This window comes from Amborella trichopoda, chromosome 5 (genome assembly GCF_054954075.1).
Source record: "Amborella trichopoda isolate Santa Cruz 75 chromosome 5, AtrichopodaSantaCruz75HAP2 v2.0, whole genome shotgun sequence".
Taxonomy (NCBI): domain Eukaryota; kingdom Viridiplantae; phylum Streptophyta; class Magnoliopsida; order Amborellales; family Amborellaceae; genus Amborella; species Amborella trichopoda.
This window is the reverse complement of record NC_142340.1, coordinates 5,444,976-5,471,330: the sequence shown is the minus strand read 5'-3', so window position 1 is coordinate 5,471,330 and position 26,355 is coordinate 5,444,976. Positions and strand designations below refer to the sequence as shown.

Below are 26,355 nucleotides of genomic sequence, written 5' to 3'. Positions count from 1 at the left end.
CACATCTCAATAAAGCCTAAATGGTTATATCTAAGAGCGAAAGTGTTATGGAGATGGAAGGTTTTAACCAAAGATCGAAACAGGGAGAAATATCAACAATTGGACGCAAAATAAAAAAAAAAAAGTTAAAAAAACATAAAAAAATACAAAATAAAATCTAATAATTATACCAGTGTAGAAAAAATCGAATCAGAACTGTTAACTGGACAGGAAACGATTCAACCGGCTTAACCATGCAAAAGCGGCCTCCTACAAGGCGGGAATAAGCACTAAGGCCTATAAATAAGGGTTAGCTACCCCAATGTAGAACATATACGAGCAAACATAAACACCCGGGCCTATAAACGGGAGTTAGCTACCCCACTGTAAAGCATATACGAGCAAACACAAGAGCTTCTTGCCATTTTTGGTTATTTATTCATGTGCTTAACAACCCATTTTCTCTATCTATACCGGTGTAGAAAAAATTGAATCAGAACAGTTAACTGGACATGAGATTAGAAGCGGTTCAACCGGCCTAACCATATAAATCTCAAGCAGTACCAAAAATATTAAAAAAACACAAAAAATAAAGTATATTCAAATGATTAAACAAAATAATAGATTTTAAATAATGGATTTGTGTCTAGAAGTATTTTTAAAATTTTTTTAACCACCGGTTACAATTTGAACCGTTGGATTTTTCCTACACTCATCCGGACCTTCTTTCTCTCCACCCTAAGTTCAGTTCCATCACCGTTATGAGAGCACGATTGGATTGGTCTCTCTATGATTTTTCCGGGGCTCACGCCTTGAGTTGCTGATTGGATGAGTAAACATAAAATTTATTGTATTGTGATGACTCAAAAAACAAGAAAAAAAAACAAGATGCTAACACTCCATGATCATGTCCGTCACCAAGTTTTATTCTATTTCTTTGAGGGGACTACGACTCACCGAGTCTCATAGTCTTTTTTCTCGAAGCTACGCTCATGTTGCTCTCTCTCTCTCTCTAACCCCGTCATCCACTACTTATTCCTGCTCCATCAACACCTGTTACTGTTCGTTTCAAGATATAGGTACTTGAGACAATAAAGAAATCAAATCCTTGTTTTAGAAAGAAAATAAACCTTATTTTACTTGTGCTGAAATTCAGTCCATCATAGAGAAAGAATTTATTTTTTTTGGGCTGAAATTTGGCAAAACATTTTTCTTGCACAGATTGTTTTTCGCCTGGTATGCCAATTGTTTGACATAAAGCCATAACCATATAAACAACAGCTAACCCCCAGTCATTGGTGATTCCTTTGAGCCTACTACAATGCTGCACGACTCAAGGGGATCGGTGACCCACCATCGAAAAATACCTGCCGCCTTCACCATCTGAAAAGTCGGTAAATTATCTACCAAGAAAGTGGTCAGTTGTTCAAAACCTTGAATTTCATTGATATTTATGTACTAGTTTGGTAATATAGCTGCGAGAATGGTAACGAGTGAATTGTCTAAAACAGAAAAACTTAACTGGACAAACTTTAATATGTAGAAAAAGAAAATGAATTATATTTTAATTCAAGATAAAATTGATTCTATGTTGTGCTTTACTAAATGTGAATAGGGTTAAAGCCCTACTGCCCATAGTAGAAGACAATTTGATAAATAGATAGAAGATGACAAACTAGCAAAAAAGCACATTGCCTACTTTCATGCAGACGATTTGATTAAGGTATTCAAATATTACGAAGCCTCTAAATTAATTATAAAAGCATTGATGAAAAAATATGAACCTATATTGGAAACCTTTATTCAACTTTTGTTTTAAAAATATAATTCATGTAGAATGAGAGAAAATGAGTACGTGATAAGGTATATTAATAAGGGAAAATTGCTCCTAAAAAGGTGTTTCATCTCTATTTCTTTTTTTGAAGAAGATTCGAAAAATATTTTCTCGAAACAATAACTATCATATGAGATCTTTTTTTTTTTTTTTTTTTTTAAATCGTAATAAAAACTATCATGTCTGATCTTATTATTATGGAATGAAGACTTAGTCAACAAATCACTTTTTTCCGTATTCCCAAATTACTTTTTTAACAAAATGAACAATTTCATTGGTATCACTCCCTCATGGGATGGATGCCCAACAAGAATATGATAAAGAATGCCTTATCACTACAATTAATTATCATAGTCCTTTTCTCTTATGTCTATTGGTGCTTTTGTAACATTATTTGATTTATGAAATGGTTTTATTTTTTTTCATAATTTCTTTCTTTCTTTTCTTTCCTTTTTGCCATATTGGAATAAAAGCCTACACAGTTATATTGAGAGAGTTAGTTATATTGAGAGAGTTATAGAGATAGAAGACAACCACATACATAAGCAGGGAGAAATACTCAGTGCTCGATGCAAAACCTACTCAAAATACCATCATGGCAAGGGAATAAGTACCAAGGCCTACAAATAAGAGCAAGAGCAAACATAAGAGCTCCCCACTTTTCTTGATTACCCATATGCTTAACAACCCACTTTCTTTCTCTGTATCATCTTTATCTCTTTATATGTATAACAACCCATTTTGTCAATAGTCTTTATCTCTTTATATGTATAACAACCCATTTTGTCAATATATATATATATATATATATATATAATGGAAAATTGTTTCATGTGGTCTAAAAAATGTAAGACATCCATTTTAAAGATGGATGTAAATAGGTGTTCCATCTAAAAACAATGGAAACTAACAATCTAAATGTTTTCATACTAGAATTATTATTTTTAGTTTTTAAAATTTATTTATTTGTTCATATTCATGATCTCCATGTGAGAGATTATATGCCTTTAAAAATTAAGTCCAAAAACCCATCTTAAAAATAGATTTATTAATAATCCCGTATTTCTACATATACAGGTTGCATGGAAACCAGTCCATATATAATATAAAATAATTATATGAAAATACAGTTTTTTTAATCTAGCCCCAGACACGCCAGATAGGTAGGCTTCCGATTCAAGGATTTGGAACCGACCCGAGCCATTTACACTCCTACTCGGACCTACGGTTTGAGAACTTTGAGAACTTAGCAACTGTGAGTTCCAGATCATTCTGTATACGGTGGTTCCGTCAGTGCACTAAATTTGTTCCAATTTAGTTTTACCCATAGCAAAATGAAATCATTATAAACCTTTTCCCTCCTCAATGATTTCACACGAAACCCCTAGACAAATATCTAAAATACCATACGTGGTTTTCCGTCATGAAAAGCCTCCTCTTCCTCCTTATCCCGGCCATCTTCGTAGCCGTCAATGGCCGCGAAATCCGCCAAATCGTGAAGGAAGCCCTCGAAGGCCTTGCGGGAAACTGGCAGTCCCTCACCGACGACTTCACCGATGACAGGAAAATACGCCAAATCATGCTGAGAAACCGCCAATACGACATTCCCGGCGGCCGGGAAACCGGAAAGGATACCGGGTTCGTCTGTGATAGCTGGAGATTCGCTGTTGAAACTAACAATCTCCGAGAATGGAAAAAAGTCCCTGACAAGTGTCAGGAATATGTTGGTGTTTATATGACAGGGGACAGATATGAATCAGATTCAGAGATTGTTTCGGGAGAAGCAGAAAATTTCGCCCGAAATATTAGCATTTTGGGGGATGGAAAAGACGTTTGGGTTTTCGACATTGACGAAACTTTGCTCTCGAATTTGCCGTATTACGCTGAAAATGGTTTCGGGTAAGGGTTTCGGCCTCCCTTTCTTTCTTTTTTCTTTTTTTTTCCTCTGGTTTTATTGTTTCATTGAGTTTTGATGAAATTTCGGTTCTGCGAAAGCGGTGAAATGCGGGGACATAGTGCGAAAATTTTTAAGCATATCTCGGTTAGGCCAAATGACTGAAATTTTGGCTGAAATTTCGGGTACTTCACTGTTGATTTCGGCGATTGCCCTAAAATTTGTGACCTTTTAAAAAACAAAGGTTGCTTTCAGCTAAATTGCAGAGTTTTTGGATTTTCTGCTCCGGCGGGAGCACAGTCCATGTACTCCCTCGGGTAAAAGTATAAGTTTAGGACCTCAAATTTTTTGGAGAAAAAAATTTAGGGAAAATTTGGTACAGTACGTGATTTCTCGTATTATTCCATAGTAAACCTCTTTCCGTTTTCCTTTTAAGCTTCTTAGGAAATTTTTAAATATTTCATCTTGACCCTCAACTTATATCGTTCTCTTTTATTAAAATTTGACCTTCATTTCATCTTATCCCATATCTTTTACCTCTCTCTTTTATTAACATTTGACCATGTTCCAACAAATTTTTTTATACAATTTCATTCAAAAATCTTTTTTTAGCACTTTCTTTCCCTTCCGCATGTTGAAAAGGTTTTTTATTTGAAATGGTATAAAAAAATGAGAAAATATCTCTTTATCCCTCATTTTTAAACTTCCATATCTCATATTTCATATGACCCAAGAAATGATACCTTATTCAAACTCCGTCTCTCTTCCTCTAAACCTCCATCTCTCTTTTCGTTTCTCGATGAGTTCACCAGCCAAGGGGTTTAGCTTGAGCTCGAACACGAGTACACATTCTTATGTGTAAGAGGGAGATGGAGTTTTCGAGAGAGATGGAGTTTGGGTTTAGAAAGAGAGATGAAGTTTTGAGAGAGAGCCGATAATGTTAGAGAGATGGAGTTTTAGAGAGAGAGACAATAATACATGATCAAAAGGATTTAGGGGATTGGAAGATAGAAAATATGGAATCTTTTTGCTTACAAGTAATATTTTCAATTCTCGGGTTTAATGAGATATAGAAGTAAAAAATAGGAGATAATAGGATATTTTGTTTAAAAAGATTTGTTGAGGCTAATTTTTATGGTTAAAAATCAATAAAAAAAAAAGGATAGGAGATGAGGGGTATGGTGAAATCTTTAGGGATTTCCGTATGTCGTTTGAAAGAAAAACGAAATGATGGTCTATTATGAAATAATATGAAGAATTAAGATTCTATACGAAATTTTTCCAAAAATTTATGTAAGTGCGAAGCTCTAAACAATCACATTACAACACACCTCAAAAATTCGTTAAAAACGGTTGTTTTGATGCTGAAAACCCATCAATTCGATCATCTAAACCTCAAGATATATACATATAAGAAAAAATAATTTCAAAAATTAAAAATAATGCATCTTGTAATGCATTATCTAGACCGTCAATTTTCAAGATTTTCATGTGTTCATAGATCTGCTCGATCTACATTATTTTTTAACTTTAAATTAATTTTATTATTAGAGATAAAAACAAATTTCCATGTCGTCATAAAGATTTTTAATATTAAAACAACATATTTCGGCACTATTTAAATGTGCACCCTATTTTGATAGTTTAGAGACTCTACCTTACACAAACCATACCCAATTTTAATAGAGCAACATAGAAAAACAATAAAATATGTTTTTAATAAAAGAAAAAGTTTGTATAGAGCAGAGGCTCTAAACAATCAAATTAGAGCTCAGCTCAAAAATTTTTCCCAATAAGAGGTTGTTTTAATAAAGGAAAAAATTTGTATAGCGCCAAGGCTCTAAACAATCAAATCAAAGCGCACTTCAAAATTTTAACCAGAAGAGGTTGTTTTGATGCTCAAGTATCATCAAATTGATCATCGCGATCAAGATGCATGGACATGAGGAAAAAATGGATTTAAAGTTTTGGAAATAGTGCATCTTGTAATGCTTTTTTGGATCGTCAATTTTTTTGATTTTTAAGTTTTCATCGATTTGCTTGATCTACATTAGTTTTTAAGTTTTAAATCATATAATTAGAGATACAAATATATTTTTAAGGCTATCACAAAGATTTCCAATAGAACTTGGTCTCTATGCGGCTAAGCCTACATGTGTAGAAATGCGAGCTTATTAATAAATCTATTTTTGAGATGGATTTTTGGATTTAATTTTTAAGGACATGTAATATCTAACATGAAGATCATAAATATGAAAAATGAGTAAATTTTAAAAACTAAAAATAATAATTTTAGTAAAAAAACAATTGGACCGTTAATTTCCATTATTTTTAAATGGATCACCAACTTGCATCAAGAAATAATTTTTTCTTCTACTATTGAAAACAAATCTTGTCTAACATTAAAGCATATTTTTTAATACTATTTGAAAGTACATTTTACTTTGATTGTTTGTACCAATGGTTTAAAAACCGGATCGGTGACCCAGATCGGGCTTTTCAAAAACCGATCCGGATCGGCGAATCGGCGATCCGGATCGGAATCGGGTGAATCGGTCAGAATAAAGCTTCAAAAAAATCCGAAAAAATTATTAAAATTCATTATAAATATTGGTTTTTAGGAATTCAATAAAAAATGAGGGTATTCCATTAAGAATTTTCATGTTTTTGAATGAATATGCGAATATTGATATGTTCTTTCCCTGCATGAACCGCCATTCAGCATTTAATTTACAGTATTTCGTGCTCATCCCTACACTGTTGCTGTTGGGACTCGATATGTGAATAATATGGCTGGGATAGGGTGGCCTCAGAATCATCATCTCTCTCGTTTTCTCTTTGAATAATATGGATTAAAAAAAAAAAAAAACAAATTTTCAAAAAAATCGATCATGGATTAAAAAAAAAATCACAAATTTTCAAAAAATTCTATCATGGATTGCAAAAAAAAATTCGATCATGGATTAAACAAAAAAAATCATAAATTTTCAAAAAATTCAATCATGGATTACATAAAATTCGATCATGGATTACATAAAATTCAATCATGGATTACATAAAATTCGATCATGGATTACAAAAAAAAACAAACAAAAAAAACAAAAAATTCAATCGTGGATTACAAAAAAAGAAAAAAATAGTTCAATCATGGATTACAAAAAATTCAATCATGGATTACAAAAAACTCTATCATGGGTTACAAAAAAAGCAAAAAACAAAAAATTCAATCATGGATTAAAAAAAAACAAACAAACATTTCGATCATGGATTACAAAAAAAAAACAAACATTTCGATCATATATTACAAAACATTCGATCATGGATTACAAAAAATTCTTTCATGGGTTACAAAAAAAAAAAAAAAAAAAAAAAATCGATCATGGATTACAAGAAAAGAAAACAAACATTTCGATCATGGATTACAAAAAATTCTATTATGGGTTACAAAAAACCAAAAAATTCGATCATGGATTACAAAAAAATCTATCATGGATTACCAAAAAAAAAAAAAAAAAAAAAAAAAAAAAAAAAAAAAAAAAAATTCCGTACTCAATCGCCGATGCACTGTTCAGACTCGCCGATTCCGTACAGTGAATCGGCGATTCACTGTACAGAATCGTACGGTTCTCTCTAGAACCTGACGATTTCCGATTTTTGGGCGATCCGGTTCCTTTTTCACTATTTCCGAGTCGGACCGGGCGAGTCCGGTTCGACTCGGCGTTTTTTAAAACGCTGGTTTGTACAAACCGCGGCCTTTTATAAATGTGGGGAGGGCCTACTTTGTACGTCGTTTGTTTTTTTGTCATTGAACTCACCTGAAGATGCTTTATCGTATACCCAACACTCCCTCAAGGGGCCCACTTGGGCCTACTTGGTCTATTGTTATTGAACCATGTGAAAATGATTCATCGGAGCATAGTTATCTTCAAATTGACCATCTTGACATCAAAATGTATAGATAAGAAAAAAATGGATTTAAAGTTTTGAAAATAGGACATCGTATAAGGTATTTTTGGATTGTCAATTTTTAAAAATTTTAAGTTGTTATAAGTTTGCTCAATATATACTATCTTTTAAGATAATTAGATATGCAAATATATTTTTAAAGCTATCACTGAGATTTCCACTAGGACCCGGTCCCTCTATGGCCAAGCCCGCATATATAGAAATACGAGCCAATTAATAAATCTATTTTTGAATTGCACTTAATTTTTAAGTACATGTAATATCTAACATGGAGATTATAAATATGAAAAAATGAGTAAATTTTAAAAATTTAAAATAATAATTTAAGTAAAAAAACATTTGGACCATTAGTTTCCATTGTTTTTAGATGGAACACCTACTTGTATCTATTTTTGAGATGAATATTTTATACTTTTTGAACTGTAGTCATGCTGTCCTCAATATTATTTGAAGGTACGCTTTATTGCAGCCTCTTATAAATTTGGGTCTCCTTTTACGTTTTTTTTTTTTTTTTTATTGAACTCTCGTGATTATTATTTTTTTTTTATTGAACTCTCGTGAAGATGCCCTCTTGGGCTTACTTTGTCAGTTGTATGCTTTTTTATTGAACTACGTGAAAATGGTTTGCCAGCATATACCTATCATCAAATTGATCATCTCGACGTCAAGATGCATGAACATGAGAAAAAAATGGATTTAAAATTTTGGAAATAGCACATCTTATAATGCATTTTTGGATCGTTAATTTTCAAAATTTTCAAGTTTTCATAAATTTTCTCGATCTATACCATTCTTTAAGCTTTAAATTGTATAATTAGAGATGCAAATATATTTTTAAAGCTATCACAAAGATTTCCACTAGGACCCGGTCTCTATGCGGCTAAGCCTGCATATGTAGAAATGAGATCCTATTAATAAATCTATTTTTGAGATGGAATTTTGGACTTAATTTTTAAGGACATGTAATCTCTAACATGGAGATCATAAATATGAAAAAATGAGTAAATTTTAAAAACTATAAATAATAATTTAAGTAAGAAAACATTTGGACTGTTAGTTTCCATTGTTTTTAAATGGAACACCTACTTGCATACATCTTTAAGATGGATGTTTTATACTTTTTGGAGCGCATATGTAGTCATGCTGTTCAGCTTGCATGAAATAATTTTTCTTCCCAATATTGAATACATATTTCATGATACTATTTGAAGGTAGGCCTTATGAGCCTTTTATAAATGTGTGCAGGGCTTTTGGGCTTACTTTCTGTATTTTTTTTTTTTGGGAAAATATCTCTTTATCTTTTATTTTTAACTTTCATATATCATGAGACTCAAGAATCGAACATATTACTTGTAAGCAAAATGTCTCTATTTTTTCTCTTACAACCCCCTAGACTTCTTTGACCATAAAGTTTTGACCTAAACAAATACTAAAATGACGCCCTGTTCAAACTCCATCTCTCTCTCTCTTCTCTTTTCGGTGAGTTTACCGGCCAAGGGGTTTAGCTTAAGCTCGAACAAGAGCACACTTTTTTATGTGTGAGAGAGATGGAGTTTGGGTTTTAAAGAGAGAGACGATGATGTGAGAGAGAGATGGAGTTTGGGTTTTAGAGAGATATGGAGTTTTTATAGAGAGAGCAATGATGATGTGAAAGAGAGAGAGATAGAGTCATTTCATAAGTTGTTGAGGTCAATAATATATGGTCAAAAGGGTTTAGGGGGTCGAAAGATAGAAAAGATGTAGTCATTTTGCTTACAAGTAATATTTTCAATTTTTGAGTTTGAAGAGATATAGAAGTTAAAAATAAGGGATTTTGCTTACATGTAATATTTTTAAATTTTGAGTTTGATGAGATATAGAAGTTAAAAATAGAGGATAATAGGATATTTCTCCTTTTATTTTTTTTAATTAAACTCGACACTTTACTGTATCCTAATCACTCCGTTAAGGGGCCCACTTGGACCTACTCTGTCTGTTGTTTGCTTTTCGATTGAACCACATGAAAATGGTTTACCGGCATATACCTGACATTCAAAAGACACCAAGTGGCAACGGGTCAAGTCGGGTCCAGCCGGACCCAAAAAATATATGGCAGTTCGACCCAAACCGGAAAATATAGTATGCAACTCAGACTTAGACCCGGCTAGACCTGATCAAGCCCAACTCAAAAATTTAAAAATATCTAGTATATTTAAATATAATTTATATAGGATATGGTTCCTATAAGGTTGCAACCTTAAACAATCCAATTAAGGCGTACTTCAAAAATTTATCATAATATGTAATTTTGTCGTAAAAAATTCTTAGGATTATCTTAAAATCTATTTTCATATCTAATTATAAAATTTTAAATTCAAAAAATTGTTAAAATCAAGTAGATCTATGAATATATGAAAGTCCTAAAAATAGACGGTCTAGATAATGTGTTGGAAGATGCACTATTTATGAGACTCAAATTTTTGTATTCATACCTCTCGATATCGAGATGATCAATTAGATGGTTTTTTAACATTAAAACAACATTTCCAATAGGTTTTTGACGTACATTTGTGATTCTACATTTTAAGGTTGCAACCTTATATAAACTTTTTTCATTTATATATTAAGACCCAATAAATATTACCGAATCCGAATCCAATTAGTGTATGGGTCCAATATTTTAACCCGGATCCGGATCAGGTCAACTCTCAGGTCTTAGGTTGGGTCCGAGTTCATTGCCACCCCCATAGCAAGTGTTTCTAGTGCATCTCAAAGTAGTGTACCTTGACTAAGCCGAATTACTCGGAGTGACCTTGGTGCCCATTACTCCTAAGTTGCACATAAAATTAGGGTTCTAGAAAATTTGAAAAAAAAAAAAATTGTCAAATAAAAAAAAAACACAAAAAAAAAACCTATTTCTAACCCTTTTCCATTATCCTCTCCTTCCCTCTCTCTCCCTCTTTTTTCCGTCGTACTTTCCCTTAAAAGAAAAATTTAGAGAGAGAGTCGTAGTTTCCCTTAAAGAAAAATTGGGAGAGAGAAGAACTCTTTGAAAAAATAATTATGCCCTATATAAATTTTGTAGTGGTTCTTTCATTGTATATATAGGAATAATCATGTAATTATACACATTCTGATCTTATCATGTGACTTTTCTATAATGTCATATGCAATATACACTTTTATTTGTTCTTACTTTTCTATCTTTGCTATCTTATTACAATTTGTGAAATATGTTTCTAGTACTCCTCCCTCTTTCTTCATCTCTCTCTAATTTCGACGTAAGCCCTCCAAGTTCAATATCACCTTCCATAGCCCCAATTTTGATGTACATCTTCAATCACTTCTCTATGTGTAAGGTGAAAGGCCACCATGGCTGCTGAGAGGGTGTAGGAGCGAGATAGGGTCAATGAGAGAGATGTAGGAGAGAGGGCGAGGGGCTTCGTGGCCTGGGAGGGGGGAGCTAAAGTGGGGCTGCATGGCGTAAGGGAGAGGGAGGGACCCATGGCCTATGGGGAGAGAGTGGGGTTAGGTTTTTTTTTTTTTTTTTTTTTTTTTTTTTTTTTTTTTTTTTTTTTGGTAATTCAATAAGACAGGTTCTTTTTTTTTTTTTTTTCTTTCTTTTTTTTCTTTTTTTTTTAATTTTTTTTTTAAATTTTTAACTGTTAATTAGTTAGTGGTGTTTGAAATGTTATTAGCAACTGAGGTGGAGAGTGTGCTAGCACCACGACATCAGCCCTTTTCCCGAGAGGGAATAGGGGCTGCGTGGCCTAAGGGAGGCTGGTCTCATGGCTTGGCACGTGGTTGAATTCCCTTGCCCTTTTTTGCTTCATATGTTGAGTTTTTTTTTTTTCTTTTATCTTTTTTATTTGTTAAACAGTGCTCGATTTGGGCAAATTATTTGACCCGAGCCGAGCTTTCAATACTATCTCGAAATGTCCAACGTGATGCATCTGATAAAAAATGCTATATTTATGAACTTAGATCGACATTGACCCTTTGCTGTCCACACCGTCCGGACCTCTAGTTAGTAGGTTGGATGGTGATTACATTTATGCTCATCTCTTTCTTAAACGTGTGGTTTGTGTATGGTTGCAACCTTCCTAGTGGAAGCAAGATTGTGATGTTCTTCAGAGTCCATTTTAGTTAAGACAATTTTTAACAATTTGCATGTTATTTAAGACAGTTTTAGATATACATAATCCAAATAAAACGATCGATGTAGATTACTGCAATTGTATTTTTACAAGTAAGGTTGCAACTTTATACGAACTATTTCCCTTTTTAATGATTTTTAATGATTATATATGGATGGAAAACTATTTGGTGAGTAAGCCCACTCACCTATTCATGTGCGTCTCACCTCCAAAATCTATTTAAAAGATGGATTTTGGATCCAAAATTTCAGGATTTTTTGGTTACCTATTCAATGGACCCGCCTAGAGCAATGCCGCCTTGACCATGACTAGGCATTTTGTCAAAAAAGCCACCTAGGTGGTAAGGCAGCCGAATTTTCATTTATTGATCTCAACCATGGTGATCATCATGAATATGTTTTTACACAAAAAATAAAAATAGTGTTGTTTTATTTTTCTTCCACCATCTATTTTGGTTTTTAGTAGATAGCACCGCATGGAGGTTAGAGATGGGGCGTTTTATGCACAAGGAGACTCACGAAAATAGGTGAGTCAAACTCACCAAAACTAGGTCCTATATGAATTATAGCATTTTTAATATAGGTGAAGAAGCTTTGTTGAGGCAATGGCCAAAACAAAATAAGGTCGGTATACTACAAGATGATTAAAAGGAGGTCATCATTTGCTAGAAGATATTCTACTCCCTCGGGAGTAGAATATGCAATTACGTTCTCGGGTAAAACCCCACGTAGAATTAATATTAAGACCTCAAGTTTTGGGGATGTAACGTCTTCAACCCATAAATTAAGCTCAACAAAAGAAATTTCCGAATTGTTCCTACACATAAAAAAAAAAGAAAAAATGTATCAAGATTGCTCTAGACCATCCAATTTTAGATAATGAGATCCATGTGATGGAAAACTTAAATTTCAATTTTTTTATAATAATAATCTAATAATTCTTAAATGGTTCTCAAATTTTTAGAATGAAAAGATCCTCCCAAGTAAGTTTCTGACCGAGGAAGTAGAAGAAAATTGGACTCTCGAGAGAACATAGGTTTTAGTAGTTTGATGTAAAATTAAATGCCATGAGGTGCGTCACAAAGTTGCATAAAAACTTTTTAGAACTAAATAAAATGGACCAGTATGTATATCTCACATTCAACAAGTATTGTATTTACCCAAAAAAAGAAAACACGAAACAAAAGATAATTGTGATTTCCTTAGAAAAAGCAGGGCTTGGAAACGGATACTTTGCTTTTTAATGTTGTTTGGAAAGTCACCGCTTCTTTACTTCAAACATGTTCTAAAGATAAAGAGATGCAATTTATATGTGGCTTAAGGGAAAACAAAGTAAAGCCTCATTTTTGGCATCAAAACTCTACACGATGGATCTAAAATTAATTTTAACACAAATCTTGTGGATCTGTGAACATGGGGTGAAATGGATGGCTTACATAATGTATTACAATATATACTATTTTTAAAACTTAAAATCCTAATCTTTTTTTAACTTTGTCATCAACCCAAAAGATTATGCGTTTGTACAGGAGTATTTTCACCATTCCCTCCTAAAATTTAACTAGGAACAATTTTAGGTCCTTAAAATTTAAGACCAACCTCTTTCGCTGATGATCAACTCACAAAAACTAAAATATTTAAATGCATCCGTGTGTACATAAAAAAAATAAACACCATTAATTCAGAGCAAAGATTGTCAAGTGAAGGTTACATCACTCTCTAAGGCTAGCAACGGAAGGGGCAGACTTGGATTGAGCCCGGCCCTCATTTAGGGGTGGCAATGGACCCAGACCCAACCCGGGACATGAGGGAGTAGATCCGATCAGGTTCGAGTATGAGTCCTAAAATTGGACTTGGAAGGTTGGGTTCGGGTTTAAATCTTGGACTCAAATACTATTTATTTGATTTCAGATCTGATCGAGTCCGGGTCTAGGTCCAATAATATTTTTCAAATTTTAATATATGAAATATATTTAAATATAATTAAATACTTAAATATTGAAATTTTTTTGTTCGGACCCGACTTGTTGCCACCTCTAACCTCATTCCTCTAGAGTCGGCTTGAGTTAGGTCTAGTCTAAGCCCAAGCAACCCTAGCTTAGGCCTAGGCCTTAACCCAATGAGGTCATGCCTGAGCTCAATCGAGAGAGAGATTCCTGCTTCTTGCCCATCACTCTTTTCTTGTTTTATTTTGTTTCCTCTCTCATTCTTAAAAGGATACAGTTTTTATGTGGCCAGCATGCATATTGTAGAAAAGCGGGCTTCGTAATAAACATATTTTTTAAATATAATTTGATCTCAACTTTTAAAGATTGTATAATCTTTAACGTGGAGATCAGGAATATGAAATAATAAGGATATGAATAATAATAATAATAATTTAAAAACAAAAAATAATAATTATATTAAAACAACATTTAGACAGTTAGTTACACTTGTTTTTAAATGACTCCCTATTTGCATCCTTCCTAAAGATAGATGCTTTATACGTTTGGAACGCATATTGTAGATACACGGTCCAGCCCGCGTGAAACAATTTTCCTTCTTTCTTAAAATGCAGTACGAAATTACTTCCACCCTGAAATGCCCTGTTTAAACGGCCCCAACTCTTAATTCACCATCAGGTGCATTTAACCCATCGAGATCTAGAGAGAGAGATGCATTTCATTGACCTAATTGCTGAAACATACTTGGTTGCAGATCAAAGGATTTCAATGAAGACTCCTTTAATGAATGGGTAGTTAAAGCCGAGGCACCTGCCTTACCTTACAGCTTAAAGCTGTATAATGAACTCAAGAAACTTGGGTTTCGAGTCATCTTGTTAACAGGAAGGGAGGAAAGTCAGAGGACTGTGACTGCAGAGAATTTGATCGCAGCTGGTTACGATTCATGGGAGAGGCTTATTTTGAGGTATTTGAGCTCAAACTCTATGTATTTTTTATGTTTATTTTCTCCATGTTATGTAGAAAATAGCTGAATTCATTGCTGTTTCTTTCATCCGTATCTTTAAGAGAAATCTGATTAGAATGGTTTCTTTTTTAAAAAATAAAAATTAGATGTCATGTTTCAGAACTATCTCAAATTGGTGATTAATTTTGGCCATACGTTTTTGTGATAGCTTTTCTCAAGATGAGCTAGTTAAAAACATGGTTAGACCTTGTGTATTGTTTTGAACGTTATCATATGAACCTTGTTTATTCGGTTTCATTGCGAGATTGGATTATGCAAAACATCAGGTCTGCGCACATTTGCTGTTAGGTAATTTGATTTCACTGTATTTATCATAAAAGAAGTTTCATTGTATTTGGGTCCTCTAGTGTTACTGGACTTGCCAGAGACCGACTTGGGTGAATAACGCGGCCTGGCGAGGCGAGTTTCGGGTGAGTTGGGTGTCCAACTCGCCCGACCCCAAAAACCTGACAAAAAAAGTTAGAAATCAACAATATCCTCGTTAGTAATATGTTTGTATATGATTTGATAGTTTTTAAGTTGATTTTGGGAACTTTCATATTTTTTTCCTTTTTAAATTTTTTATGAAATAAATCAGGCTTTTCAATAATCTATCATTTCTAGTTTTTTTTTCTTCCATCTAATTTAGTATTTTAATGCACTCAAATAATTTTTTAAAATTTCCTTTTTTTATACATCCTTTTTACATTTTTTTTATTTTTTACTTTCTCTTGAACTTTATTTTTTATTTTTATTTATTTATTTATTTATTTTTTTTGTATGCAGTGGAGTTACTCGCCTTGGCCAAGGGCCGAGTACCTTGGCCTAGGTGATTTGCTAAACATCGGTAGGGTTTGATTCCCTCCTTTGAGACTAGCAATGTGAATTGGTAGATGTGGATTACATTTTCTTTTTGTGAGAACTGCTCATTCATTGCATCTGAGATGTTCTTCTGCGTATATAGAAACGTTTCTATGGCTAATTTGTACTAGTTATAAGGCCTGCCGGAGTTTTTGAGTTGTTCAGTCATAAGCTCACAAGTGGAATTCCGGTGACAGCATCCAAAAGCTTGTTTGCAATATGAAGATTGAGACTACCAGACATATCATAAAGCTAACTAAAAATACTGCACCTGAGCTAATGTAATTTAGTGAAAAAGGACCTCCAAAGGCAACTGAGCTAATGTAACTTAGCTCTCTAACCTGTCAGGCAGATGGAAGCCCTTTCCAGGGCTTATGAAAGAGGACCTCCCCTTTGTATGGGACAATGCCTGCCAAAGCATTGTTTGATTTTCTGGATGCCCATCCTCTAGCAGAAAGATCTCCGCTAAATGAGGATTTCCCAATGAAAAGTATCATATGCACAAAGATCCATCCCAACTGGCAGTTGTACTTTGGCGGTGCCTAGGAATAGCAGCGGGCCAGAACTGGGTTCTTTTCGTACCCTTATAAAGGTCTGCTGCCATACACCTTTTCCCTGCGAAAGAAATCTTCGAATAATGCAGTGGAATATCAGGCCCTCATCAAGCCTAGAGATGGCCCTGGAATGGACCTTGAAACCCTGGATGTCTTTGGAGATTCCCAGCTTGTTATTCGACAGCTAAAGCGGATCTATGAAGTTTGCAAGGCAGAACTGATACCTTATCGGAGACAGTTAAGTCCCTCTTATGTGGGCTTCGAGAGGTCATACTGACTCATATACCATGTGGCCAAATGTCCAGCCTAATGCGCAAGGAAAGCTGGGTGCTACCATGATTCTTGCACCTGGGGAGCATATCCATGTATTGGTTTAGGAATGGCACCTTCTACCCTAGATAGGGAGCTAGAAGGAGACCAGGAACATGACCTTTTCGATGTATTTTCACCATATCGTTATGGGGCCTTGAGACTTTCTCATCAACCTCAAGTTGTTGCTATCACATGTGACTGAGGATGATTGGTGACAACCTTTTCTCATCTATATCCTCCATGGGAACCTTCTGCCCAAACGAAAACCATGCCCTTAGAGGGCAGGCCACCAGGTCCACATGTATCAATAATGTCCTATACAGGAGGTCATACGACGGGGTCATGTTGTGCAGCCTTTCCATGAAAAGAAACAATCAGTCGTAGAAGTACACGCAATTGTATTCTAGTTACTATTAATGGCCAACTATGGTGACGGATTCCATGACATATGCTAGAAGGTATCATGTATGCCAAGATGCATGGGAATTTCGTGCGCCAGGCACCAAAGCCACTTTGTCCCACAACAATATCTTAGCCATCTCCTCTCCCAATGGCAAATGGATATGGTTAGCCCAATAGACTAGATATCTGCAGGAGGCCATCTTTATATATTGGTTGCGGCTAATTACTTCTCGAAGTGGGCAGAAACTATCCCCCTGAAGCAAGTGGACAGAGGAATTGTCTCTGATTTTTTCAGGAGTCACATCAAACGTGGATTTGGTGTCTCTGACAAGATCATGTCTGACAAGTTCGTTGTTCAAGAACCACTTGTTCGACAAGGTTCACATTGATTAGAAGTACCCCTCCCTGTAAAATCCTAGAGTGAACGGTTAGGCCAAGGCTTTTAATAAAATCTTGTATGCAATCCTCAAGAAAACCATTAAGAAGAGCTAGAAGATTGGCAGGAGAAACTTCTTGAGGCTCTATGGGCATACCGTACCATAATAAGAGTTGCGACAGATGCTTCTCCTAATTCCCTATTATATGGAACGGATGTAGTCCTTCAATGGAGGTCCGACACCCATCTCTCAGGGTCATGGTTCGCTATGGCCTATCAAGGGTATCAGTGTCGATGTATGATGGTATATAATATGATGATGGGTGGAGAAAGCACTTAAGTCTAGTGGTACCAACTTCTCAAGCCTTTTTTTTTTCCAACTTGCTCTTGTATTTTCCTTGCCTTTTTAACCATATATCAAGTAGAGTTTATATAACTTGACCTTTATTAGTCAAAATAAAAAGGGAAATTTATCAAAATACACCTAATTTTTCAACAATTTAACGTTTTCCTTTTTTAAACTATTCTAACTCATGGTCATGGGTATTTCAAAATTAAATCAAAAGATGTGGGTTCAATGTTGAATAGTTTATCCCTTATGCGTATTTTGATCATCACCATCATCATCCGATCCTTATCCCAACTATTTGGGATCAGCTACACGAATCTTATTCCGCCATTATACTCAATAAGACCATAAGTCGTTAAATATTTTCTCACTACTTTCATTCATGTCCTTTTGGGCCTTCGCCTTGCCCTTTTAGAGCCTTTCATTTGAACCAAATTACACCTCCCAACCGGTGTTGCATGGCGGAACAGCTTTCCACTTGAGCCTACGCTGCACTTGACCAGCCCACTTAAGTCTACTTTCCCTCCTCCTATTGAAGTTACAATTAAGTTCTATTGAATGTATTAATTTTGAATTATATCATTTCTTGTCTTGCCACTCATCCATCACAACTACACTTATACTATAAGTATGTAGGTTCTTGTCTTCTCAACATTCGGTCCCATAAAGCATGGCTGGACTTACAGATGTCTTATAGAACTTCTCCTTCAGTTTTATTAGTTTGTGGCAATCACATAAAACTCCAGATACACATCTCCACTCTGCCCACCCAACTCTAATTCTATACACGACATCTTTCTTCAATCTCTCCATTCTCCTGGATTCTCGACGCAAGATATCAAAAAAATCTCTTTTAGATATTTCTGGGGCATCAATGTTAACTACTTCCATATTTCTACTCCTATTATTACTAAACTTGCATTCCATATATTCTGTCTTAGTCTAGCAAATTTAAAAGCCTTTAAATTCTTATGTGTATTTTGGTAAATTTCCCAAATAAGAGTGGTTGTCACAAACTTGTTTAAATAGAAAGTTGCAATATTGATTTCTAACAAGGAAAAACAAGGTGTCATATTTATGAAGTCAGTGAATCTCATTGGTCATATACTTAGATGTTGTCAACTTATGAACTACTTCAACTAGTTCAGATCTGCTAAGCACATAAACTTTGACATCAATAATTTCTGTGAAAAAGACCTTGCAAAACTGACTTAAGAGACGATCCCGAAGCCCAAACAACAGTTGCTTGGATGGGTTTATGGGAGAATCACCAATTAGATGAAATGGTGCATTGCTCGAAGTATGGCTAGTTGCGAGGGGAGACGGGCAAAGAAGTGGAATCAACTATTCTAAGTTACTTGCCTGAGTTTATAAAGTAGAAACCTCACGTGAATTAAACATTAGTTGTTTTTATTGTTCAAGTGCTTCAGAGAAAAATAGCTTCGTTTTTTTTTTTCTCCTAATTAGATGTCAGATTTGCCTCTTTGAATGATTTCATGTTTGACATTTGTTTAGACCTACTAGAAGGTTTCATCATAAAAGTCGAGATAAGACCTTAGAAGGCTTTGTATGAATTAAAACTACCCCAAGAAGTTTGGAAGTTCATGCAGACTTGTCTTTCTAGCTCATGGTTGCCTCTGTTGTTTATAATTTTTACTTTATTTTGTAATGCTAGCTAGCCTGGGTTTTTGGAGGGATCTGCCCATAAATGTTTAAAGCAATCAAGGAAGTTGCTCATCGTAGTTCATATGAGTGTAAGATTTAAATCAACACAAGTACTTACTAGAATATTCTCATAATATAGCTATGTTTCCCAAAAAAAAGGTCCTAATAAGTATGGTTTAATGTACTATGATAATAGATTTGTTCTACAACACCATTTTAAACTAGGCAACTTCACTCGGGATTCACCGAGTCAGCTTAATTTGGGAGCTTGGCAAGTCCTGTAAAAATATCATGAGACTTGCCCAACTCTGGCCCTTTTAAGCTCTTACAATGTTTTTTCTTGATAAACTCGGTCGAGTCAACTCATCTTATTCAGGCTTAGGACCCTATCAAGTCCTAACCTAGGCTTGTGTTTTTAAGCATTGTCCATTATCACCATCGTCATCAGAGCCTTATCACAATTATTTGGGTTCGGCTACACAACCCTGTTCTACTATTCCGCTCTATCAAAGGCCATACCCTTAGTCAGGCCATAAGTCTTCATATCTCTTCTCACCACTTCCATCTATGGCCTTTGGCTCTTCCCTTTCCCTTTTTAGAGCCTTCCACTTGAACCAAATCACCCTTCCTAACTGGTGCTATTCTAGGTCAACACTACATATGCCAGACCACCTAATTCTACTGTATTTTCATCTTATTGCCTACTGGAGCTTCCCTCAGCTTCCTCATATATATTCATTCCGAATTCTACCCTTTCTTGCCTTGCCACTTTTTCATCTCTACTACACTCATTCTATGAGTATGTTGTTTCTTGACAACTCAATATTCCGTCTCGTAAAGCATGATTGATCTTACAATTGTCCTATAGGACTTCCCTTTCAGTTTTATTGGTATGCGACGATCACATAGGACTCTAGAAGCACATCTCCATTTCATCCACCCAACTCTAATTCTATGCACAATATCTTCACATCTCCACTTCATCCACCCAACTCTAATTCTATGTACTATATCTTCTTGAATCTCTCCGTTCTCATGGATTTTTTAATCTCTTTTAGACCACTGTTCTAAGACGAAAAAAATAATATCCAAGCGAATGATTTGGATTCAGTGATCGATTTTCTTGGATTTCATTCACGTATCGCAAATATAAAGGGAAAGGTGTTAGAATGATTGAAATTGAAATGATCTAGATCAACAGTGCAAATTGTCTTTCATAAGATTAATGTTGCCATTGTTTATCTGAATAACAAATCAATTGTGGCAAACACAAAGATCAGATTGCAGATATGTTCAACAAAATTTTTGGAGATGAAATCATAAATTAAGCTGAGGTAGCTGAAGAATGACTAGTTTGAAGTGAACGCCAGAATTCTTTTCTTTTTATTATTATTTATAAATAAGTTTAGAGTACTCACCTTTTTAGGAAAACCTCTGATTATGAGTTAGTTATCAAACTAAAGCCGCTGAGGAATGAATGGTTCACGGTGCTTGTCGGGAAAAAGGATGCCCCTAATATCTAAAGATTATTTCTGGTTATAGGAGTCCTTTTGCTTTGAAATACCTTGAAACTCTTTATTTTTGCTGCATGCTTCTCTTCCATTTTGTTTTCAGCTTGTGAAGCAACCTACATTAAAATAATTTGAACAACTGTGTCCGTGCCCTTTGTTCATGAAGAGTGATAAAAAGATGCTTCTGTTGAATTGAAACGAACTTCTATTGTTGTAAGAAAGTGGGACAGTTACAGAAATAATCCTAGACAAAAAGACTCGAGTGATTGCAATTATATGGACATTACATTAGTACCCATTATACAATAGTTTACAGCAGTCTTCTTTTACGCTTTCTAACCAACTGCGCCCGCACAAAATTTTGCACAATTTGAAAGTTAGTCTATGTGGACTTATAAGCACCTAGAAGATATGTGACTCTCTCACGGAATATGTGATGTTTAGAATTTATAATACTTACTTGAAAAGTTCTGTTTCATTGTTGAGCAAGTCCATTAATTTCTTAGTTCATTTGCTGCAAAACTTAATGCTACTTTTGTGAATCAGGGGGGCCAAGGATAGTGGGAAGCCAGCCGTGGTTTATAAATCAGAGAAGAGGATGGAGATTGAAGGTGAAGGTTATAGAATTCATGGCAACTCTGGAGACCAATGGAGTGATTTATTGGGATTTGCCATCGGTAACAGATCCTTCAAGCTTCCCAATCCCATGTATTATATAAGTTGAATTGTGGCACCAAATGAACCACCGTCTATTATTTAAATAAACATGCAATGTCATGCTCTCTCTCCATGCATATCCATTATGAATGCATAGCCGGTAGCTGCAATGGAATGTTCAGTTTAGCGTACTTTGAACCACCCCATCATTCATGACACATCCTGTAACCATATGTTATAGCAGGCCATCCCTTTTGCTTCACCAAGAGTTTTTGGAGGATTATCTCTCTCTCTCTCTCTCTCTCTCTCTCTCTCTCTCTCCTCTTTGTGTGTGTGGAGAGAGGGGTTGAGAACATTTGACAACGATCTTTGTCAAAAGGCGAAATCTATGCTTTGAACCCTGTACCACAATGTGAAATGGTTTTTTGGTTTCCCTTGAGTAATTCTTTTGAAAAATGCCGAGCTTGGTAAATATCCAAATGAGTCTGATAATTATCTACCTGGTTATTGTCTTTGGAGTGCATGTATCAGATGTTCAGATGTCATGTCAAGTGTGTGGTAAACGGAATATATGTTTAGTGTGTTCACCATTAACCCAAGAGTAGCGTTAAATGGGCACTTGCACAAATGTCCAGTGCATCTGAAGTGTCTAATACTTGAGAGGTCAAAAAGTTTACGGCCCCAACATGTATTTGCAAGTATTCATGTAAGAATTTTTTAAAATATATATAAAACATCAAAAAAATAAAAAACATAAAAGAAATTAGTTTAGGTAAGAAGTTTAATTTATGCAAATTGAATTTTTAATTTTCTAAAATTATTCTTTTTGTAATGGCTATTAGTTTAAAATTTTTAGAAGCTACACAGTAGTTTTCATTCGTCTCTAATGGCAACTTACATGATTTGAAGTTAAGTGGTTGTGGAGTCATATCCCATTACTGGTTTTTTATGCCAAGACACACCATGTCTGACAAATTGACACTTAGTATTAGACGATCCTATGCCAACATGTATGGAAAGTATGTACAGGCAAAGTGTTAGGCCCGTGTCTGATGATGTTTGGATTGACGCGTACCAAGATAAACCTTGTCTGATGAGTAGATACTTCTTGTAAGATATGTCTGATGTGGGTGTCAAAATAGTGATAAGACACATCTGATTGTGTTGACATGTCTGTCCAATCAGTATTTAGACATGGACTGTCGACAGACTATGTCTGATCGTATTGACTTGTGTCAAAGTATCAACAAGGCAAAATTTTACCCATATAACAGCGGTCAGGAGGCCGATTTTTCCTTTTTGGTTGCACAGCTAATGTTAACATTAAACCTGTTACTCCTCCTAGGCCAAAAGAGGCTGAATACTTCCTTTGTCTTTTTTCTTTTATTATTTCTCCTCTAATTTTAGTGGTCTCCCATAGTAACAACCCTTGTTCTACGTCATTCTCCAGCTTAACGATAACAGAGAGAGAATGAGAAAGGAGGAAATGGTTTCAAACTGACATATCGTAGGATTGTAGAACAACATCCCTCGAGGACTGATGTATAGTCCATCTCACCCGACAGATGATTCAAAAAGACGGAATTTACTCCATGCCGGCTACATACAGGGAACTTAGACCACAAATCCACCATCTATGTATTATCCAAGGGCGACTAGTAAATGGAAAATGGTTTGATAAGGCTGCAGCCCTATCAAAACAAGTAAAGCTTCACCTCATAACTCATTGAAAATTGCAATTCAAACATTAAAAAACCTTTACATCAATCATCTTGGCTTGAACATTATGGTTGTGAAAAAAAATAGGATTTCAGACTCTAAAAATAGTATATATGATAACAAATTATCTTGATCATTCATTTCGCCCTAAAAATAAGTTTTCATAGATATGTAAGGTCTGTACCATGTTTTGAGTTTCAAATTTCATTGTCGGTGTTGGAAATTGATTTTAGAGCCATCATGGAGATTTTTGTTGTTGAAAGTGCTTTCCGGACAAGGATTTGAGGTGTGACCTTATTTTATTTTCATAAAAGTCTTAAGCCTTGTAGAAACCGCATCCTTAGTGATATTGTTGCTCACATTTGTAGTTGCCAAGTTTGAGAAAATAGGTTCCACTACTTATGTATCGGCAATAGATGCCTGGAAAGGATCATCAAATATAATCTTCCAGTCGCACATGGTATACACATATGAAGTATAGTATTCAATATGAAAAAGAAAAGGAGACTGGGCATTGTTCTTTTTATGAGTATAGTATTCAACTAATCTTACACAATATTTGTCACCAATCTTTTCATGAGCATGGAGTTAAGTAACTCATCATCATCATAGCTTTTTCTCAATTAATTGGGATCGACAATCGGGATTGGCTATACGAATCCTGATGCAGTTTTCAACTCTATTTAAGGCCATACTTTCAGTGAGGTCATAAGTCCCCATATCCTTTCGGACTGCTTCCAACTACTCCCTTTTGAGCCTATCTCTTACCCTTTTCAATCCTTCCATTTGAACTAACTCGTACCTCCTAACAAGTGCTGTATTTGGTAGACGTCACACATGGCTAGCTCACCTAAGTCTAGTGTCTTTCATATTATCGTTTATTGGTGCTACACCTAAACTTTCCCGAATGGATTCATTTCAGATTTTATTCCTTCATGTCTTGCCACTCATCCATCTCAACATCTCCATCTCCAATACACTCATTTTATAGAGTATATTATTTTTGTCTGCCCAACATTTCGCCCCATAAAACAAAACTGGTCTCACAGTTGTCCTATAAAACTTATCCTTTAGCTTCATTAGTATGCGGCAATCACACAAAATTCTAGTTGCACATCTCCACTTCGCCCACTAACTCTAATTCTATGTGCAACATCTTCCTCAATCTCTCTATTTTCCTAGATTATCGATCCAAAGTTTGGAAAGTACATTCTTTTTCATACATTCTGCGTGTCAATCTTAATTATTTCCTCGTCTCGACTCCTGTTGTTACTAACTTTGCATTCCATATACTCTGTCATTGTCTGACTAATTTTAAAACATTTGGATTCTAAAGCGTCCTGCCAAAGTTCTAATTCTGTGTTTACGTCGTTTCGGGTCTCATCGATGAAAACTATATCATCTATGAACAATATGTACTATGGTGCCTCATCTTGCAGGGGCCTAATTAAGTCGTCCATAAGTAAGACGAAAAGATACGAGCTCAATGCTGACCCTTAATGTAGACCTATTGTCACTAAAAACTCACCCGTCTCTCCACTAGTTGTCCGCACACTAGTTAGCGCTCTATCATACAAATATTTCACCAAGTCGATGTAGTATCTAGAGACTCATTTATTTTCTAGCACGCTCCAAATCAAATCTCGAGGTACTCTATCATAAGTTTTCTCTAGGTCAATAAAGACCATGTGGAGGTCTTTTCCCTTCGCCATAAACTACTCAATTAGTTGCCTAAGTAGGAAAATACCATTGGTTGTTGACCTACCTAACATAAACCCAAATTGATTGTTAGATACACTCATTTCATACTTTAGTCGTTGCTCAATCGGTCTCTCTCATAGCTTCATAGTATGGCTCACAAGTTTGATCCCTCGATTGTTCACACAATTCTGTATATCTCCTATATTCTTGTAAATAGGTACCACAATATTTTTTCTCTAGTCGTCTAGTATTTTTTTGTTCTCAGCAGTTTGTTGAACAACTTCATCAACCAATCAATGTCAATCTCCTCCATGCACTTCCAAACCTCTATCGGGATATCATCTAGTCCTAAAGTCTTTTTCTATCTTCATCATTTTCAAAACTTTTTTCACTTGTGATATCTTAATCCTACGAATTTATCTATGACTTTTGCCCTCATTTATACCAACAATTCCTTCTATCACTATATGCTTATTGTGTTTGTCATTTAATATTTTTTAAAATAAACTCTCCACCTTTCATTGACCTCGTCATCCTTCATCAATAACCCTTTGATCTTCATTTTTAATGCATTTAATATGATTTAGATCCCTATACTTTTTCTATCTTATTTTTGCTAATTTGAATACATCTTTTTCACATTCTCTTGTTCTCAGTTTATTGGATAGATTATCATATGCCTTAAGTTTTACTTTGCTTACTACTTGTTTATCATTTTTTTTAGCATTTTTATATTCTTTTAAGTTTGGATCATTTCTATTATTACACTATCAAGTTTTATAACGCGACTATTTTTCGCTAATGACCTTTTGGACCTCATCACTCCACCACTAAGTTTCCGTATCGGAATTTCTTTTTCCTCTAGATTATCTTAAAACTTTTTTTGCCACTTTCTTGATACAGTCAGTCATCTTATTCCATATTATATTTGACATTATGTTCCGAGATCCATTTTTCTTATTTTTTAATTTCCATCACCTAGTTCTTGGACACCTATTACTTTCACCTTTTCTCTTTTGTGTCTTTATGCAGATATCCATAATCACACGCCTCTGTTGGGTAGTTAAACTCCCTCCTAGGATAACTTTGCAGTCTTTATATGATAGTCGATCTACCTTCTTAACTAGGAAGAAGACTATTTGGCTTTCATGTGATCCACTTTTATAGGTTATTAAATGTTCATTTTACTTTTTAAAGTAAGTGTTTGTTATTATTAAATCGTAGGCTATAGCAAAATCTAAAATAGTCTCACCTAGCTCATTTCTTTCCCCAAACCCCGTATCCCTCATGTACCCTTTCATATCCTCTACTGTGTTCCTTATATGGCCATTTCAGTTCCCTCCTAAAAGTCATCTCTCCATTGGTATGTTTTGGACTATTCCATTTATGTCCTCCCAAAATTGTCTCTTAATTTTATCATGTAACCCGACTTGCGGTCCATAAGCACTAATTACATTAATTATCTCTTGCCCTAATACAAGTTTAATTAAT

General features: G+C 34.9%; 1 protein-coding gene across 2 annotated transcripts; it reads left to right on the top strand.

The window, feature by feature from the left end:
* The first annotated feature begins 750 nt into the window (after positions 1-750).
* On the top strand, positions 751-21,706 carry LOC18443489 (acid phosphatase 1). 2 transcript variants are annotated; one of them, XM_006853678.4, is made up of 5 exons: positions 751-1,058; positions 1,201-1,396; positions 2,891-3,712; positions 14,509-14,718; positions 21,334-21,706. In XM_006853678.4, exons 3-5 carry the CDS (start codon positions 3,237-3,239, stop codon positions 21,509-21,511), a joined length of 864 nt encoding a protein of 287 aa, XP_006853740.1. In that variant the 5' UTR covers positions 751-1,058; positions 1,201-1,396; positions 2,891-3,236; the 3' UTR covers positions 21,512-21,706. The 2 variants fall into 2 exon arrangements, with proteins under 2 accessions (XP_006853740.1, XP_088723196.1); XM_088867070.1 differs by having other exon boundaries at positions 852-1,058; positions 1,201-1,373.
* The last annotated feature ends 4,649 nt before the right edge of the window (positions 21,707-26,355 follow it).